This window comes from Eleutherodactylus coqui, chromosome 7, assembly GCF_035609145.1.
Source record: "Eleutherodactylus coqui strain aEleCoq1 chromosome 7, aEleCoq1.hap1, whole genome shotgun sequence".
In the NCBI taxonomy this organism is placed as follows: Eukaryota; Metazoa; Chordata; class Amphibia; order Anura; family Eleutherodactylidae; genus Eleutherodactylus; species Eleutherodactylus coqui.
In genome coordinates, this window is record NC_089843.1 from 125778726 (window position 1) to 125798755 (window position 20030).

At 41.1% G+C, this 20030-nt stretch overlaps 1 protein-coding gene across 1 annotated transcript in view; it reads right to left on the minus strand.

The window, feature by feature from the left end:
• The window catches only part of FHIP1A (FHF complex subunit HOOK interacting protein 1A), a 197809-nt gene that overhangs the window by 38598 nt on the left and 139181 nt on the right, over window positions 1-20030 (minus strand). Inside the window, exon 6 of the mRNA XM_066573653.1 lies at window positions 2832-2999. Coding sequence (XP_066429750.1) covers window positions 2832-2999 — 168 coding nt within the window. The remainder of the gene's footprint in view (window positions 1-2831; window positions 3000-20030) is intronic.

Below are 20030 nucleotides of genomic sequence, written 5' to 3' on the forward strand. Positions count from 1 at the left end.
TCATTGGTTAGTTTATATGGCGACATGGTTTATAAGATATATGATTATTACATTTTTATGTACAGAACTTCCCGATCTGAGCCAATCCTCTATTAGACTGTAGAATGGCTCAGTAACAAGGCCATCTGTATTACAATAGGCAGTGGCGGCCGCGCAGAGCATGCCAGGATATGGATTACAGGCACGCACAGCACGCAGCAAGCTCTTAATTAACAATAGTATTCTGGTTCCAAAATCCATTTGACTTCTCTTTATCCGCAGTTTCACTCTTCACCTTCTAAGCTAAGGTAAGAAATCACTGAGATCCTATGATTAAAGCAGATACACATCTCGCTGTTCGTGCTCGGAGTATTAAGTACACAACTCTATCTACAAATGTTTCTATTATAAAACATAATGGAATTTAGGCAACACCATAGAGAAATGATCACAATATTCTTCGATAATATACTAGCCGCCTAAGACACTGCAGTAAATACATGTTTTACTGAAGAGGATAAATGAGAGAAACAAGGCATTCTGCTCACACCTCTCTTTATATCTGCATTTTTTTACGCTACCCATTTTTTAATAAGACGACAAGCAGACAATATAGTTCTTAGGGATTTTATGTGCTTTGTTTCAGAAACTCAGCATGCTTCACATATAATTTAGTTTAGGTCAGAACACTTAGTAGAGGGATCCCCAGAGATGAAAGAGGTTTTCTCTGCGGAAATATATATATTTTTAACTACTCTATATGCTTAGTTTACTTCTAGAGATGAGCGAATATACTCGTTTCGAGTAATTACTCGATTGAGCACCACGATTTTCGAGTACTTCCGTACTCGGGTGAAAAGATTCGGGGGGCGAGGGGAGGCGTGGCGGAGCGAGGGGTAGCAGCGGGGAACAGGGGGGAGCCCTCTCTCTCTCCCTCTCCCCCCCACTCCCCGCTGCAACCCCCCACTCACCCACGGCGCCCCCCGAATCTTTTCGCCCGAGTACAGAAGTACTCGAAAATAGCGGCGCTCGGGCGAAAAAGGGGCGTGGCCGAGTACGCTCGCTCATCTCTATTTACTTCCAAACAGGCCCCCCATGTATCTTATATTGGTCTTCTTTTGTCCCCAACTGCGACCGCCTGCCATGACCACTTTTGGTTCCTATCCAGCACAAGTCCCATCTTACCATGGGCATGACATAGGGAGACCTTGCCCAGTGATTTTGGCCATGTGCAGTTACAACTACAGGAGACCGCATATGCCCACAATGAAACCTTAGATGATGGGACATTGTGAAACAAGGAAAAGTCAGTGCGGAAGGGATCACATGACTGGGAGGGATCACATGATCCCAAGAGAAGACAATGATCTGCTCGATTGAAACCAGACTGTTCTAATTTTTTTTTTTATAAGGAAACGGACACAAATTTGACCAGGATGGGTAAGGCTCTGTTCAGAGCTCTAACATGGCTTGTATTAAAAACAGAAGGCACACCCCTGTACCATCATTGTATAATAGATTTCATTGACTTATAATGGGGTCTTTCAAGGTCTTTGTTGTTTTGACAGTGAGAAATGCACTTCCATCTAAAGTGACGGAACTGCCAATGGGAGCTCACAATGGAGCACCAAACGGCAGAGTGAACAGTCTTAGGCAAAATCTGGAGAAATAGAATAGTGATGAGAAATTTGTTACTTAACATGCTGCAGTAAATAAATACGTAAGTTTTTAAACTGGCAGATCAAGAGTCTGAAAACGGAGGTAAAAAGTGCTGGACAAGAGGGTCAGATCTGCAGGAGTGCATACATACGGGTTACGTCTTTGGAGAGTATTAACCAGGGTGAGTACAATTTCAAGTTATATGAAGCAGACAGCAGCCACCCCTCTGATACTAGGCAGCATGGTGGCTCAGTGGTTAACACTGTTGCCTTGCAGAATTGGGATCTTGAATTTGGATCCAAACAAGGACAACATCTGCATGGAGTTTGTATGTTCTCCCTGTGTTTGCATGGGTTTCTTCTCTGTACTCCAATTCCCTCCCACATTCCAAAAATATTCTCATAATCACATTCATTTGTAATTTGAACCTCAATAGAGACAGAAACCAATGTCTATGATGAATATTTGTATATAGCGTTGTGTAATATGTAGGTGTATATAAATAAATAGAATAATACTTGGCTAATCTAATATTCCCACTTTAAATATATACAGAGAAGCATATGTCACACCAGCAGCACTTATAGCCCAATAAGGGTGGGACAAACCTATGATGCAACAGCCGCCAGGACATGGATGCAGTCCCAAAACTTCAGCAGTAGAAATAAGATAGCAGCATCAGATGGTACATAGAGAATCAAAAGTATTTATTTTCCCATAGCAGAAAAATATTGCTGCGACGTTTCGACCAGCGATCTGGTCTTTATCAAGCTTAAATATATACAGAATATGTCCTAAAAGCTATGAATACCAGTTTTACTGACATGAGTTTATTCTCTGCCTGAAAAGCAGTTAGGCAATAGCGTTTTATTAAACATTTTGTACCATATGGCTTCTGTAGCTTCTACTATACATATCACAGTATATAACAAACTGCAGAATGCTGTTCACGGTGAGATCTGTCCGATGGCTTATTCTTCAGCCCCTCTATACTCTCCTGAACAAACTTCTAGCCATCACCGGCCACTTAGAAAACAGGGATCAGGGGATCTATAGGGTAGGGGGTCCAGGAATACTTGTAACACCTAAAATACTATTATCATTTCTGAATTAATCCAGAAGAAATCACACTTCACAGAAAACACTTTACGCAAAATATCAGATGCTTCAAATATAAGCAGCGGTTATCGTACCCGAAAAGGTGTGTTGATTCGGCTGACCAGTGTATCAAGGATTTGAACCTTTTCATGTTGGTAGATGAGAATAAAACGGAGAAAAATCTTAAGTAACGTTGGCTCTGTGATGCTTCGTAGAAACAGGTCCATATATGCAGTTGTAGTCATCACCTCCTCCACTGTCACCTGCAATGAGATGCAAATATGTTTTATAGATAGAGTTAAATATACTTTGCTGCAAGAAAACCTATTTCTGAAAGGCTTGTACAATCTGTACCATATGATAATCCTTGCCCTGTCAAGTCCTGTAATTGGCCATATTAATAACTAGAAGTACATCTTAGGTGGATCCTCAAAATGCCCTCCTATAGCAGCAGCTCTACCTTTACACTTTGGCAATGTGCAGAGTTGTTCAGAGTAAGCAGGTAAGGGCAGGCTGAGTACATTCATATGCAAGATAACGGGCCAGCATCTGCAGCAGAGAACTAGAAGTGTTGTCACAACCATATACTTATTAATAGGAGATCATACACCTAAGCAGATCAGTAAAGCTAGGAGCCTTATTACTCAGACAACAGCATAGCCGGAGGGGAGCGTGGCATCAAGTACAAGATATAAGAAATAAATGTAGATGACAGAAGATGGACAATGCATCAGCCAAGTAAACACTGGTGCCTCATGAGCAGAACTAAGACCTCTAGATATACACATTTTTGGTCCTATTAAATACAACATTCTATTCATATTGATCCATCCTTATATGATTAAACGGTTACAAAATGTCCACTTATATTTAAAACCCTTCCCTGAAATCAATTAGCAGCAGAATCCTCTACGGCAGCTGACATGTGTGACAGCTGCGGTTGAGAATTGAAGAATTCCTTTGCTGCATCTGTCACAGATGTGGCAGATGTAGCAGCAGGGAATTCTTTTAACTAGTTGGGATGAAGGAAACATCTGTGTTCTTCATCCCCGTGGGGGTCATGGCAGCGGCGGAGAGGTAAGTATTTATTTATTTTTTTACACTAAAATGTTTCTTTTTCAGGGAAGGGCTTATATGTAAAGCCCTTCCCTGAAAAAAAATGCAGGGACGTCGGCAGACCATTGTCTTCATTGGAGCCGCCGGCAGCAGCCGTGGATCCATTGAAAACAATGCGTGCATTCCCAATAGTGCACGCATGTCCTATCTTTGCAGGCACACACCTGTAAAGCATGGACAAGTGTGTTTTTGTGTATGCGTATGCACGCACAAAAACACGCTCGTGTGAAGCCACCCTTAGGGCACCTACCCACTTGCGTTGCCGATTTTCGCGCGTGAAAAACACGGCGTTTTTGCGCGTTTTCCGCACGTTTTTCGCGGCGTTTTTTGCGTGTTTTTTGCAGCCCTCCATTGACAATCATGGGTGCATTAAGAGAAAAATAAGGAGACATATGCAACTGACAGTTCCTATGTGAAAAAAACCCATGAAACGGAAAAAAAACCCCAGATGGACAAGTACACATTCTATACTAATTGCTCTTGAGAAAAAACGCAAAACATCACAGGAAAAAAAATCGCAAGTGGGTAGGCACCCTTAAACAGTAAAAAAAGCTTTTTTTTTTAGAAATTGTTATCATTGTTGCATCACTGCATTCAAAATCCCAAAACGTTTTTATTTTTCCATTGATGGAGCTGTGTCAGGGCTTGTTTTTTGCATGATGAGCTGTAGTTCTTATTGCTACCATATTGGGGTGAATACTGCTTTTCTATCACTTTTATTGCATTTCATACATATTCACACACACGCCTTTTTCGCCCGAGCGCTGCGATTTTCGAGTACTTCCGTACTCGGGTGAAAGGATTCGGGGGCGCCGTGGGTGAGTGGGGGGTTGCAGCGGGGAGTGGGGGGAGAGAGAGAGAGAGGGCTCCCCCCTGTTCCCCGCTGCTACCCCCCGCTCCGCCATGCCTCCCCAGCCCCCTGGCGACCCCTGAATCTTTTCACCCGAGTACGGAAGTACTCAAAATCGCGGTGCTCGATCGAGTAATTACTCGAAACGAGTACTGTATATTCGCTCATCTCTAATATTTTGCCATGCAGGATAAATAGTGTGTTCAATTTATTGTACAGGTTGTTATGGATACAAAACTTTTTTCTTTAATTCTATCTTTTATTATACAAAGAGGAGAAAGTGTACAAAAAAAAGATTTTTTGTTACAAATTTTTCTTTTACATTTTTATGTCCCTTTAGGGGACTTGAACCAGAGAAGCTATGATCTCTATCATAATGCATTGCAGGACGTCTGTAGTGCAATACATTATCTCTTACAATAGCGATCACAAGCCATGGCAGGCCCGAGCACCATTGCCTGGCATTCAATTACATAGCAGAGGACCAATAAAATCAAAGACAAAGTGCGCACCCTCTGGAAAACCTTTGCATGCTGCGATCTACATTGCCTGCATCATGTAAGGAGTTAACAGCTGAAATCTGTGTCTTTTTAAAGGAATTCTGACTTGCTGCTGCACTTGGTGCACTGGTCATTGAGTGGTAGGCCCACAAAAAGCTGCTATTTTTAATTATTTTCATAATTTGGGTGCATATTACTCGTGAATTGTCTTTCGTATGACACCGCTGATGTGCGTTTTCCTCTATGTTTTACTGATCCAATAATGAGTTTCCTCTGTCCTGTGGTCACCTTGTGTCTGCTAAGACTTCACTAAAATATTTCATGTGTGCCTTAGTCAGCTGGAGCGTCTTACCGCCCAACCACAGAAGGCCGAATCCAGTAATGTGAAGATACGTGGCAATGCCTCTACTTTTATCATACTGTATGTGATTTCCCATCAATAAAGCTTTCCCCTTTGTAAATACAACAATCACAACCAGAGAGCTAGCAGCGGATTTCATATGACACACCTGTAATGTGATTTCTCCCATTAACCTGAGGCCTACCGAACGGGTCGGTGCATATACACATTATCCATTTAAATTACCTAGCATTCATTACTAAGGGGCCATAAAGGTCCATGGGATATTCAATTATGATGGATATGAAATATAATGCTTGATAGAAATACTGGGTTATTACTTCATTAGAATAATCATCATTGGATGCCACTGCAAAATGTTAAAATGTTTGAGACATAATATTACAGATTCGGAGTTGCACTCTGTAGTCTAATTAGCACCTGGCAGTATAATGTGATCAGCATTAGAGCTGTAGCTGCATCCTGTATTTCCAGTATTGAATTACAGGATTATGAGAGTATTTACACACATAGCGGAAACACTGCAGATTTTCCACAGCAGAAAAATCTGCAGTAAATCTTCAGAAAATCTGCAGTTTTTGTCAAGGAGATTGGTGTGGGAATGCTACAGTTTTGCCGTAGATTTCCCTTCTAAAAGTCTACAACACAAATTGATTTAATATCCGCACCACCGGTCAATGTACTCTACAGATTTTTTTGTACAGCGAGTGAATGAAATTTCTAGAAATCCCATCCACTTTGCTTGTACTGTAAAATGCTTTGGATTTTACATAGAGAATTTAAATGTGAAAACTCCACAGGGTTTATCCTACTTGTGGTTGTACTATTAACCCTCTCCAATCCACTGTCTGATGTCTAAAGACATTATGATTTAAGGCTGTACAGCTCCGATGCTGGAAGACGTCCGTCGGGGTTCTCTTACTGTATATTGCCAGCCTCTCTGCTGTCAGAGCCTATCCAACATGTCACCTCATGCAGTACTGGTTTTAGCCAGCATATAGCGCCGTTGTATAACGGCAGAAAGAGTAAGCCCCCTAGGAAAACCAGGATGCAAATTGGATTGGAAAGGGTTAAAGGGGTATTCTAGTTATACAAAGTTGCTGTTAAATGAATACTAATCAAATGTTATTAAGCTTAGCACTGTGTTTCGGCTTTGGATTTTTTTATCTATAGCTCGAAAAAAACAATACCCTCTCCAGGACTCAACTGTTTATTCCCAGGTTTATTCCCAGGCGTTCCAGCGCTACAGGTCAGGTTTGCTTAGTAGGAATGACCAGGAATAGATTTTCTTCCTATTCAGCTCTCAGGACCAGATTGCTGGACAATAGCATTAGGGCCATACACAGGAAAAACGTACAGTGCAGGAAATTATGTTAAATATCGTTTCAAGCTGCATGTAAGCAGGTATGTGGTGGCCATTTTAAAAAATAGTGATGTGGGACAACATCAGAAATGGAAGATAGGATAAGAAGGTAATGGACGCGCGATTTATACCAATAAACTGTTGTGCATAAACATGTTGCAAACACCGTTTATTTCTGGAATTCTTGAAAATTCACTTCACAACTGGAATACCCCTTTAGAGAGGACCTGTCATGTCAGGGTATCACCAGATCAGACGGTATAGCTTTATAGTCTCAGCCCCACTGACTCTAATGCTGCCTTTTTTTCAAAATAAGCCGTTTGCCCAGATGAGCTCTTCTTAGATTCGGTTCCCAATGCTTTCAAATTGTCAACTGGGTGGTTTCCTCCATTGGGTGACTTCAGGTTTCCTCTGCCCACTGAAGTCACCCATTAATAGTGAGCACTACACACTCTTGAGCTAGAACCTATTGCAAGCAATATAACCTACCTGCTTGAACTCCGCCATATTTGTAAATGAACATGGCTACCACAAAATATGGTAAACTAACATGTCCTAGTTATAGTCACTAGGTCTTGGGAATTCACAACCCAACAAATGATAACACAGTTCAGTTCACACTCTTGGTAAGGGGATGCAGTACTTGACAGCATCAACATCAACTCCCTTACAGGCTCTGTTACAAATATTTGCATTGGGGCCAGGGCCCTCAAATAACGCCTCCGAGTTTGAAAATGGACTTGCATAACTATGCCATGTATTATAGCTGCCTTTGGCAGGATTAACCTCAACAATTCATATTTCCAGCCATAACTGCTTCATTTACCGAGCACATCACTTTCCTGACCACCGGCCAATGTCTTTTGCTGAATGGAGGAAAAATATAATCGATCATGGCACATTTTGGGCGAGCCTTTGTAATGTAGAAGATACTTAACCCAGTGATTCATCTATGACCCACATAACGTGTGCAATTATTAGATTGTTAAGTGTGAGGCCCAAAGATTTCTCTGCGATCCCGTCTCCAGCCCTGTGCATCTAGCAGAGTTTTATTCAGGAAACGCTCGGAGGGAATAAATTGTCAGGAATGTTCCTTGCAGACAGCTTGATCCTCGGCTTAGCGCTGCTCAGAGTTAGAGGGATGTCGCATTTCAAACACCTCTAAAATTCTTCAGCTCAGCAAAGTGTGTGATTCCTTTGATTCACACACCCAGCAAAGAAAGTCCATAACAGACTGTAAAACATCCCCATATTACAACACTAAAACAAGCCTCCGCACAGCGCTTGCTGATACTTGTTAAACGGAAGATATATCCTGTTTACATGCAGGCTTTACCTTCAAGTTATTTTTCAATAAAATGTTCAGTAAAACATACAGAGCGAAAGTTATGCAGCGAAGTGAACTTTACATCTCGGCATATCGCTATTTATAAGCATTCTACTGCATACACCAAGTCATATGGAAGGCTTCTTAAGTTACATATGGAGAATACCATAAGCAAGGTCGGTATATAAGAAGGCAGTGCTTGCCTTGCTATCTATAGCTACAGTCGGATACTTATTAATGAAAGCCAAGGGCATTGCTTGGACTGCATTTACCTTATATGAGCTTATGGACATGCAACTTTCCCAGTTCCTAATATATTGTAGTGTTATTTAGTTAGGTTACAGGTTATAAAACTGCCACTTTAAAGTTAAATCAAAATTATTTTTTTAAGATCTTTCACTTGTACTGATTGGTTCAGCAGTTTGGAAAAACTTACATTTCAAAGTTTGCAGGTCAGGTAGAGATGAGTCCAATGTGGTTCATTAATATTCTTGTATTCACTGCCCCTCCTCCCACATGCCCTCATCCCTCCAGTTGCTGATCGACAGGTCTCTCTGTATTACTGTGCATATGGAAAGACCTGTTAATCAGCAGCAGGGGGATAGTGGAGAGCAAGGGAAGCGTGAATATTAATGAGCCACATTGGACTTATTTCTGCCCACGCTGCAAACTTTGAGATGAAAGTTTTGTTAAATCACTGACCTGATAGGTATAAATGACATATCACTGAAAGCAGCGTGTCTGTCGTAATACTTCACTGCCCAGTCGGGATCTAACAGTTTCCCTTTAATTCTACAAAGGGCAATCAATCAATACACCATTGTATGTGTCCTATGCACAGGATGATACTGCACCAGGGTCCATCACATCATAGTAAGTCACATGATGAATGGTTTCTGAGGTTTTTAAAGTTCTACAAAACTCAATTTAGTAAAAAAAAATACTAATAATAATTTCCTTAATTTATGTTGTTAATTAAAAAAGAACTTAGAACCTGCTCACATCAGCATTGGAGGTTCCTTTCAGAAGCTCCATCATGGAATTCCGTACAGCGCTATTATGTCCTGTAAAATGCCAGATGAGAACCAAACGAGCCCCATTATAGTCAAATGACAATTATTGACATTGGCATTTAAAGGGTTAATAGCGCAATTACTGTAAACTTCCATAGCAGCTGTTGCAAACAGATGTCAGCTGTCAAAGACTGCCAACCTCAGTCATGTATGGAAGCAGGCTTGGCTTCCAAGCCCATGCCATGTTTAACATGTGCACCTAGGATGTACAAAAATGTTCTGTTGCATAAAGGGGTTAGTGGAAAAAGACATGGTTTGTGCCATTTTTCCAGTTTTGTTTTTTTTGGCGGGGGGGGGGGGCAGGAAAAACAGCAAAAAATAACACTGCAGTCAGATTTGCTGAAATTCAATAGTAAATTATGAAACTCACTGCAAACAGTGCATATTTTCGGCTCTTTTGTCATTTTTTGTTTGTTTTTTATTAACCCCTTAACGCTCCAGGACATACATTTATGTCCTGCAGCGTCGGGGTATGTATGAAATGAGATCGCGGGGCGACTTCTCTTCATACAGTGCAGGCGTCAGCTGTTTTTTACAGCTGACACCCGCAGGGATTGCTGCACTCAGTGCTATTAACCCTTTAAATTCCCCAGGGCTGTCTTATTAGACTTGCCTACTGAGCCATCCCCGTAGGGTAGCTTGATAGACTACCTGTCAGATTGCAGTATGATGTAATATTATGGCATTACATCATACTGCAGAAGCGATCAATGCATGGCTAGCTGTAGCCCCCCCGGGGGGGCTAAAAAAAATTTAAAAATGGGATTGATAAAGTTTTACTAACTGTAAAAAAAAATGTAATAAAAGTTTAAAATCACCCCTCTTTTGCCATATCTATTTAAAAAAAATTCAAAATCATGGAACAAAATTACATATTTGGTATCGCCGCATCCTTAAAAGTCTTATTTATCAAACTATTGCATTATTTACCTCACACAGAGAATGTCATCCGAAAAAATAAAGAACGACAGAGATGCACTTTTTCTGTCACCCTGTCTTCCAGAAAAATGCATTAAAAAACTATTTAAAAGTTGTATGTATTCCAAAATGGTACCAATGTAAACTGTAGGATGTCTCGCAAAAATTGAGCCCCCTGCAAAACTACATTGAAGGAAAAATAAAAAAGTTATTGCGCGCAGAACATGGCTGCAGAAAATATATATTTTTAAAAATGTAGCACAACAAAAAAGAAACTATACAAGTTTGGTATGGCAGCAATCGTACTGACCCATGGAATAAAGTTATCATGTCATTTTTGTTGCAGTTTGTGCGCCGTAGAAACAAGATGCACTGAAAGATGGCGGAATGTCGTTTTTCTATTTTATTCCACTTAGAATTTTTTTTTAACGTTTTTCAGTACATTATATGGGACATTAAATAGTACAATTAAAAAAAACAATGTGTCCCACAAAAAACAAGCCCTCATACAGCGACGTCGATGGATAAATAAAGGAGTTATGATTTTTAAAAGGAGGGAGGAAAAAATGAAAATGGGGGGAAAAAAAGGGCCGCGTCCTTAAGGGGATAAACAGCATGCTCTACATATGGTATTTTTAAAGCGTTTTTTCCATAGACTTCTCTGTAAGAAAAAAGCCCTCTAAAGCAGTGTTCCCCAACTCCAGTCCTCAGGGACCGCCAACAGGCCATGTTTTCAGGATTTCCTCAGTGTTACACAGGTGATGTAATTATTGCCAGTGCCTCAGACATTGCCACAGGTGTTCTTACCATAGGATATCCTGAAAACATGACCCATTGGTGGTCCCTGAGGACTGGAGTTGGGGACCCCTGCTCTAAAGCATGCATGTCGAAAATCAGTTACTAAGAAATTGCCACACAAAAAAGCTTTAGAAAAAAAGTTTATGCCTTTTTTACAAGACCAAAAAAAAGCCACAAATTACTGTGTGTGAGGGAAGCCTAACCTTGAAAATGTTGTTCTTCAAGGAAAAAACAGTATTTAATCCTTTCTCAAATCTATCTATATTTAATTCCGTTACCAAGTCTTGTCGCAGGATGTTCCATAACTTGACAGTTTGCATAGTGAAGTAATGTTTTCAAATTTCGAGATATAATTGCACTTTCTTTAACCCCCCCAAGGACCAGGTTGTTTTGATATACAATATGTATGTAGCTTAAGGACCAGACACTTTTTAGGGATTTTACTGCCCTATTTTTTTTTCCTTCAGCTACCAAAATTATTTTTGCTGCATTTTTTTTTCTGTGACATATAGGGCTATTTTTTCAGTATCTTTTTCACTGGCTTTATTTTCCAGTTTTTAGTTTTGTTTGGGGGTAAAAAGCAAAATAAAAAAAATGATTTTGAAAAATGTCTATTTTTTAAATTAGTATATTTACGCTAAAATAAAGTATGGGAACGGGTTCCTCATTTTGTTTCAGACGTTTTGATATATAGTATGTATGGTTTTGGTTTACAGGGCGCATGTAGTGACGGTTTTGGTTGGCGTTGGCTTTGGGTTATCTTCTTTTTTATGTATATATTGGTGTTTTTATTCTGTAATTTTGTTTTATTTATTTATGTAACTACCGTATATACCGGCGTATAAGACGACTTTTGAACCCCGAAAAATCTGCTCTGCAGTCGGGGGTCGTCTTATGCGCCGGTAATACAAAAAAAAAAAAGTGTAAAAAAAAAAAAATTTATTACTCACCTCCCACGGCGTCCTGTCGCGCTCCGGCAGGATGTCGCTCGCTCCGGCAGGCTGTCGCTCGCTCCTCGTCCCCGCCGCAGCATAGCTTTCTGAATGCGGGGCTTGAAATCCCCGCTTCCAGAAAGCTAATACACACGCCGGCAGCCATGACATCATTGAATGGCTGTGATTGGCTGAAGGCGCACGTGGCTTCAGCCAATCACACTATTCAATGACATCATTGAATGGCTGTGATTGGCTGAAGGCGCACGTGTTAGCAATCACACCCATTCAATGATGTCATTGAATAGTGTGATTGGCTGAAGCCACGTGCGCTTTAGCCAATCACAGCCATTCAATGATGTCATGGCTGCCGGCGTGTGTATTAGCTTTCTGGAAGCGGGGATTTCAAGCCCCGCATTCAGAAAGCTATGCTGCGGCGGCGACGAGGAGCGAGCGACAGCCTCCCGGAGCGAGCGACATCCTGCCGGAGCGCGACAGGACGCCGTGGGAGGTGAGTAATGAATTTTTTTTTTTTCACCACTGAATACCGGCGTATAAGGTGACAGTTGGGGGGTCGTCTTATACGCCCCGTCGCCTTATACGCCGGTATATACGGTATTATTTTTTACTATCTATGTTCCCCCTGATGTCAGATAAGACCTTTGGAGGACATTCACATTTTTTTAAATCTTTATTTGACAATTTTCCACTGTAGTTGGGGCATCCATAGGAGCCTGTAGTGACATTAGTTACCAGCAGAGCTGATCAGCGTCCAGTACGACCCTGCAGCTCTGCTATAGCAGGGAATCCCAGTGGTCACGTATTTCCTGGGCTCCCGTAGTGGAAGTTACACTTCCACTTTCAGTTTTTAGCACACAGCGCTCATTGAGTGCTGGGTACTCGAGGAAGAAGAAGGCAGAAAGGGTTCAACCCCCGCCCCTGCCTTCTCCTGAGGCTGGAGACATACTACACTAGTACAGCTCGGTACTAGTAGCAGCTCTCAGCTCCGGCATGACTACAGTCAGTAAGCTCCTGGACACTCCTCCCAAGTGGTGCGGGACCAAAGGGCTGACACTCAGCTCTGGCTTTACTATAGCCCGGAATCTCCCTCCGGACTCTCCTCCCAAACGACCGATGCAGGACTGGAGAGCTGACACACTGGCACTGGTCGGGATACAGCGGGGTGACACTCAGCTCCAGCATTACTGCAGCCATAAAGCTCCCTCCGGACGCTTCTCTCAACCGATGCAGGACTGGAAGGCTGACACTCCGATACCAGTCAGGATGCAGGGGGTGACAGTCTGGCACCAGTAGGGATAAGGAGGAGGGCTGGAAACCACCTACTTGTACTGAGTGCTACTAGTGTAGTATGTCTTCGCCAATTGGGAGCTTTTGCCAGCTTGGGGCATGACCTGGGCATTACATGTAGGTGAGCCTGGCCAACCCATACTTCTGATGGAGACATACTACACTAATACCATGGCTTCCACCTACAAAGCATTTATATGCTGCTAAATGGTACCTGTGCAATTAGCCCAAACTGTTCCCGGCTACTCAGTCAGCTGCTTTAGGCAATATGCTGATTATATGGTGGACTTGCCCATGTGTCCTATATTTTTGGTCCCACATATACAGCCTAGCCCACACTATATTCAAAACCCATCTCACTAGATACCCATAGGAAGTTCTACTACATTATTCTCCAATCTCCCTAAAGTACAGTATCTGCTAGTTATCTTTAGCTTTCAGGCAGCAAAACAAATAATTGCTCATGCTCGGAAGAAATCATAAATCCTATACTCCTCACTTAAATCATTTTGTGGTAAATGAACAGCTCACTAGTATCCTCTGACATTCAACCATAATTCTTCAAAGTCTGGGGCTCGTGGATAATTGGAGTTGGTGCTATAAAAAGTAATACATGGTCAGTGTATAATTGAATGTGTTTAGTTTTCTGTATGTTTAGCTCAGAGTTATAGCTGCAGCATAGTATTGGCTCTCTTATTACTAAAACTACCACTAGAGGGCACATGATAGCTCAAGCTTTCAAAATGCTAATCCCATGTACTTTTTACATAAAGGCACTGAAAATTGACACTGCAGATTCCTTTATCTCTTTATAAAATAAGAGCTTCATAGTAATAATACCGAAGTATCAAATGTAAATCAACAATGAAAGCGCAGAAGATTGCTTTTCACCTTTGAGTTGCTCAAAAGAAAACAATTCTTCTGAAAAATGGATTCAAAAAGCAAAAGGTGAATAATTTTTTTGGAACAATCAAAACAATATTTACAATGATAAATTCACTTCTATGTTTCATATACAATATAATTAGTCCAACACCCATTACATGCTGCAGTCATGACAACAATCATTACATAACATTTAGATAGGCGGATCTGATAAGCTTAGGACAATTTCCTCTTCTTGACATAGGTATATGGCATATTGCTTTCAATATTATCAGCTTTGTCAATGGTAAGTTTGAACTCAGGAAGGCAATAGATCAGATATTCTCAGGCATCAAAGAAAGTGATTAAACTTTTGAATATACTTTAGAAGAATTACTATTCCTTTTTCTGATATCTGCTGCTATGGAAGACTCAGTACAATGTGACAGGAAGGAAAGGAAAAAGTAGAGAAAAAATAAATACAATTCTACTGCGGCCTCGCTGTGATTTTCTTAGCAACCTGTAGTAAAAGCACAGAAGTTCAACGCAAATGATACTATAAAAGCTGCAACAAGTGGCATATCCCTACATGACAGCTATACAAGTCAAGCCCCAATGAATACTAGAGAGAGGGCCATCTGCATCTTAGGACTTAATGCAACTGAAATTCAAACATAGTCATGGAATACATAGATGCACTCAGTCCAGAGAAAGAGCCTGTTTTTCCAGTGTAGTAACACGCATGAGAAGAAGAATGTGCCAGTTGATAACCTCAATACACTGAAATCCACATGTGATATATTACATATGTCTTGATAGGAGTTATAGCTCTTGGTGTGTCCATATTGATTGGCAAGATGTAATATGGCCAGAAATGTGTGTCTACAGGACCCTACAATGTAAATGTAGAGTTCAATGTCTTAAAGGAGTTAATCCTTCTTCTAAATGCAACTTCCCATGCACAAAAATGATAAAACTTACCTGTTTCACAGCACCAGCACTGCACCTCCGATCACCCTGCAGGTACTGTGTTTCCAGGCTGTAGTCAGCCTGTTGACGGGATGCCACAGGCTGTTGCAGCCAATCACAGAACTGAAGAGGTGTGGCCAAATGCAACATCATGAATCAAAGATGCACCAAAATTTTGTCTCAAAAACTGACAAAAACAACTAATAGGTGGTATAAACTTACACTAGATAATCTAACGATGTACTAGAATTATCACCCAGCATGAACCACTGTGATATCTGGCACATTTTAAAACTGTCTAGTCCAAGTCTGCACTATGTAACCATTATACAAGCTTAGTAAATGTGCTCTATTATTTATCTTTGACAGACTTACAGATGAATAATGAAACTAAATATGTACATCCTAAAGCTTTGCTGGTGTACCCTTTTACGACAGCATTCTGTCATTTTGAGAAAGTGTCTATCAGCATCGTACTTCTTCACTTGGCAATCTTTGCCTACTATTTCTTGCAAAAGTGCTCCTAATCTGTCAGATTGCGAGGGCATCTTGTGTGTAGCGCCCTCTTCAGGTCAACTCACAGATTTTCAATGGGATTCAGATCTGGGCTCTGGCAGGGCCATTCCAAAACTTTAATCTTCTTTTGGCAAAGCCATTCATTTCTTGATTTGGAGATATGCTTTGGGTCGTTGTCGGGCTGAAAGGTGAAACCGATTGTCCGCCTTTTAGCAGAATCCTGAAGTTTTTGTGCCAAAATGGGCTGATATTTGGAACTGTTCAGAATTCCCTCCACCTTGACTAAAGTCCCAGTTCCAACAGCAGAAAAACAGCCCCAAAGCATAGTGCTGCCTCCACCATCTTCACTGTGGGTATGGCATTCTTTTGGTGATGCACAGTGTTGACTTTGCACCAAACATACCTTTTGAAATTGTTGTCCAAAGGTCAACATTTGTCTCAAAACAGAACACGTTTTCCCACATACTTTTGGAAGATTTGATGTAGGTTTCGACAAAACATAGCGTGTTCCCTCTGTGAACCCTTCCCATGCCGCGATCTACATAGATCACGGCAGGGAAGGGGTTAACAGCGGGGGGAGCATCTCTGTTGCAGCGGGAGGCTGGCTATCTGTGACAGCTGGCTCCCGCTGCTGGATAGCGCGAGATCGCTTATGATCTTGCATTATCCACATGACGTAAGGGTACATCCAGTTGCAGGAAGTACCCCGCTGCCATGACGTACCCTTACGTCATATGGAGAGAAGGGGTTAAGAAAAGGAAAATCCTACTAGAAGAACTGAACTTTTATATGGGGTAAATCAGAACCCCTGTGAATAATGGCAGCAGAGTACTGACTACTATTCAACATGAGTTTAAATGTGATTGCCTAATTTTGAACACAACCACATCCCTAAATATAAGAGGGTGTTCACACTTATGCAACCACATTATTTTAGTTTTGTTACTTTTATCTTTCCACGTAAAAATTTTCAGCTTGTTTCCAATAGACTTGTACAGATAACGGGTTACATTGAAGGTGGGAATAAATCTGAAAGGATTCACCCTTGTCAGATTTTTTAACATGACAAAAACTTGGCAATTTAAACAGAGTGTAGACCTTTTATATCCACTGTATATGAGAAGTAAATCATATTACATAAGATGTAGCAAACTTTAACTTGACATTTTATGCATTTCATACCGGATTCACCAAACTTTAAAATGTCACTAAGGGCGCCTACCCACTTGCGTTGCCGATTTTCGCACGTGAAAAACACGGCGTTTTCACGCGTTTTTTGCGGCGGTTTTTGCAGCCCTCCATTGACAATCATGGGTGCATTAAGAGAAAAATAAGGAGACATATGCAACTGACAGTTCCTATGTGAAAAAACCCCACAAAACGGAAAAAAACCCCAGATGGACAAGAACACATTCTATACTAATTGCTCTTGAGAAAAAACGCAAAACATCACAGGAAAAAAAATCGCAAGTGGGTAGGCACCCTTAAAGAGACAAATTTTATCACCTACCCTAATAAAAGTTTGATTGGTGGGAGTCTCACTGCTGATACCCCAACTGTTCCCAAGAATGGGAGGTCCCAATTCCCCCCAACCTCATCACTCTGGGCTCGCTGCACCCCCTGCAGTGCGGCGGAGACTTGAATGGAGTTATGCCACTCCATTTATTTCAGTGGGGCTGATGGAGATAGCCGAATGCTTTGTACTTGGCTATTTCCCTCAGCCCCCATTGAAATGAATAGAGCAAAGGCCACATATGCATGGCCAGCGTTCCATTAAATCAGATGGCACTGTAGGTGAGAGAAGTAAACCCGCAGTGACGAGAAGAAGGGCCACAGGACCCCCCGTTCTAGGGATCAGTGAGGGTCTCAGAAGTGATAAAGGTCTATCTTAGTAGAACTGCTTTAACGTGATACTGCTGCAATATTAGTGCACTGTGAGAACGCTGAGCTAACAAATGCAGTAGTTTAAATGTAGTCATATGTAAAACTGTAGAAAAAACTGTTATCAGCACAAGTTATGCCAAACGACAAACTCAGAATTTGTGTATTAGAAATTTAGGTTTGTGTACACTTTATGACGTTATGTAGGTAGAGGGATAAGTAACACTTTTTCTATAAACATACAGGATTTCATTTCACAGACTGCAAGAAGTTTGGATCTAATATTTATAAGATGCACTCAGCTGCTTATTTTTTATTTCTATCCAAAAAAAAGGTGCAGCCGTTTTTCAATGTTACCTTCATAACTCAACTGAATTTGATATTATTGCCCACAAGAAATCTCCCAATGAAACAACATTAATATTGCATGGATTCCAGGCCTAATATTTTTGCTACCGCAGTCTTTTACACCGGAACTGTAGCAATAAAATAGCAGTGGTGCACACAGTAAGAACACTAAAGCACTGAAAGATCCTAGAGGCATATTAAAGCACTTCATCTGGAGATAAAAGGCCATATTTATTAATAAGCACTGCTCTGCAAGACTCCTTATAGTTCATTGAAGTGAATTGGCCATAAAGAGCCATATTTAGGAAGTGTCTGCATTGCATATCCCATTGATTGCAATGGCCCGTGAAATGAAATTTGGAAGGTGGAAAAGGTAGCATGATTTTACTTTTTATCAAAATAATCAATGTATGCAAGAAACTAAACCAGAAATAGTAATAAGAAGCCTGCCTTAAAGGGAATGATGATGTCACGGGAAAGCAGGTGGTTGCTGCAGCCAATGAGAGGCTGCAGCGTCACCGCCCATTCTCCTGGCATCGGTGTTCACATCCTGAGAATCATGATGCCAGGAGTTCAAGAACGTGATGCTGCAGTGGTCACGTGTTTTCCTGTGACATCATCTGTCACAACAATCCTGGTGGCCAGGAGGGGTAAGTAGCTCTCGGTTTATTATTTTCATACAGGAGGTCCTATTGCAAAGGGGTTGTCTAGTAATCAAACAAGCCCTTTAAAATGTTTACAATGTGATCCATACAAAGTGTTGAATGGGGTTGTTCTACAGGTCAGGGGATAGCTTGCTGATCAGTAGGGGTCTTACCACTAAGATCCCCAGTGATGTTGAAAATGGGGGTCCTGTGTCCCCCTCTCCTCATCACTGCAGGGATGTTTCTCCCATTCACATTGACATCACTGTGAATGAAGTGCTTTCCGAGCATGCGTGGACAGTGTTCCACTTATTTCAATGGGGCTGATAGACAAGTGGCAAGTGCTTGGGTATTTCTATCTCTGCAGTCCCATTGAAAATGAATGGAGCAGAAGTATGTTGCAACCATCACTTTATTCATTCTCCTCCTCCCTGTAGGGGGTGCAGTAAGCCCGCAGTGAGGAGGATGGAGGACACTAAACACCCATTCTTTGAATCGATGGGGAAATCAGTGGTAAGACCCCCCCATTGATCAGCAAGTTATTCTCTATCCTTTGGAAAGGGGATAACTTGTAATTCTGTTACAACCCCTTTCCGGACCATGGAAATACATTATCTTACTTATCTTGTGCTGATTCTAAGTTATAGAATATTATAGTCATTATATAACCAACGTAACAAAGTTTATCAGGAATATATATTCCATACATCTAAATGGGATTGTCCTTGCAGCATGTACAAACCCTCATCAGATAAATTAAATGAAAAAAAACGGGGCTAAAAATCCATGTGAAAAACAACATTCCTGGCTTAAATCTGGAGGCGTTTCTCAATGCATTATAAGAATCTGATAAAGTCAACATGTTTTTTGTGCTTTTATATTCTGAGAAATGTATATGCCTTATTTTAGTACTGTTCCTCCACCACTGTGGAATGCCTGCTGAGAAATTGTTGGGATGTTGCTGTGAACTCTGCTGACACTTATCACTGACTTTGCTTCTCTGCTTTGTAGAACAGCCGCTCTGTAACTGTGACAATCAGTAATACTCATAGACAGAATGAATGGTAGCCTAGATGACAGGTCAGCAGTAGTTGAACCTATTGAGAGAACTGAGAATAGCAAAGGGAAGACTCCAGCAGGAAGGGAAAATGTTGAGAATAATAATATAGAAATGGCTTGACACCTCAAAATTACCAGGAACATACATACGACTGCCCTAAAACATACATTAAAGCCTTCTTCTACAACACTCGTTATGATGCGGCCATCCAGTGGTCACTATGCTACAGGTCGTCTAAGTATAATGTATATTAGTAGGTACTTCATGTGTCATTAAGATCAGGAAGACGTGAAATCCTCAGCGCGAGCAGAAGGAATCTCGCTGCAAACATCTTAAGTTACGCGTGAAATAGTTGAGATGTACACATTCAGCATTCACAGCATTCCATATAGGAGAAGACAAGGGGTCAGACTGGGACAATACTAGAAATATACAGTACATCTATATGTTCATATGGAGCGCTACA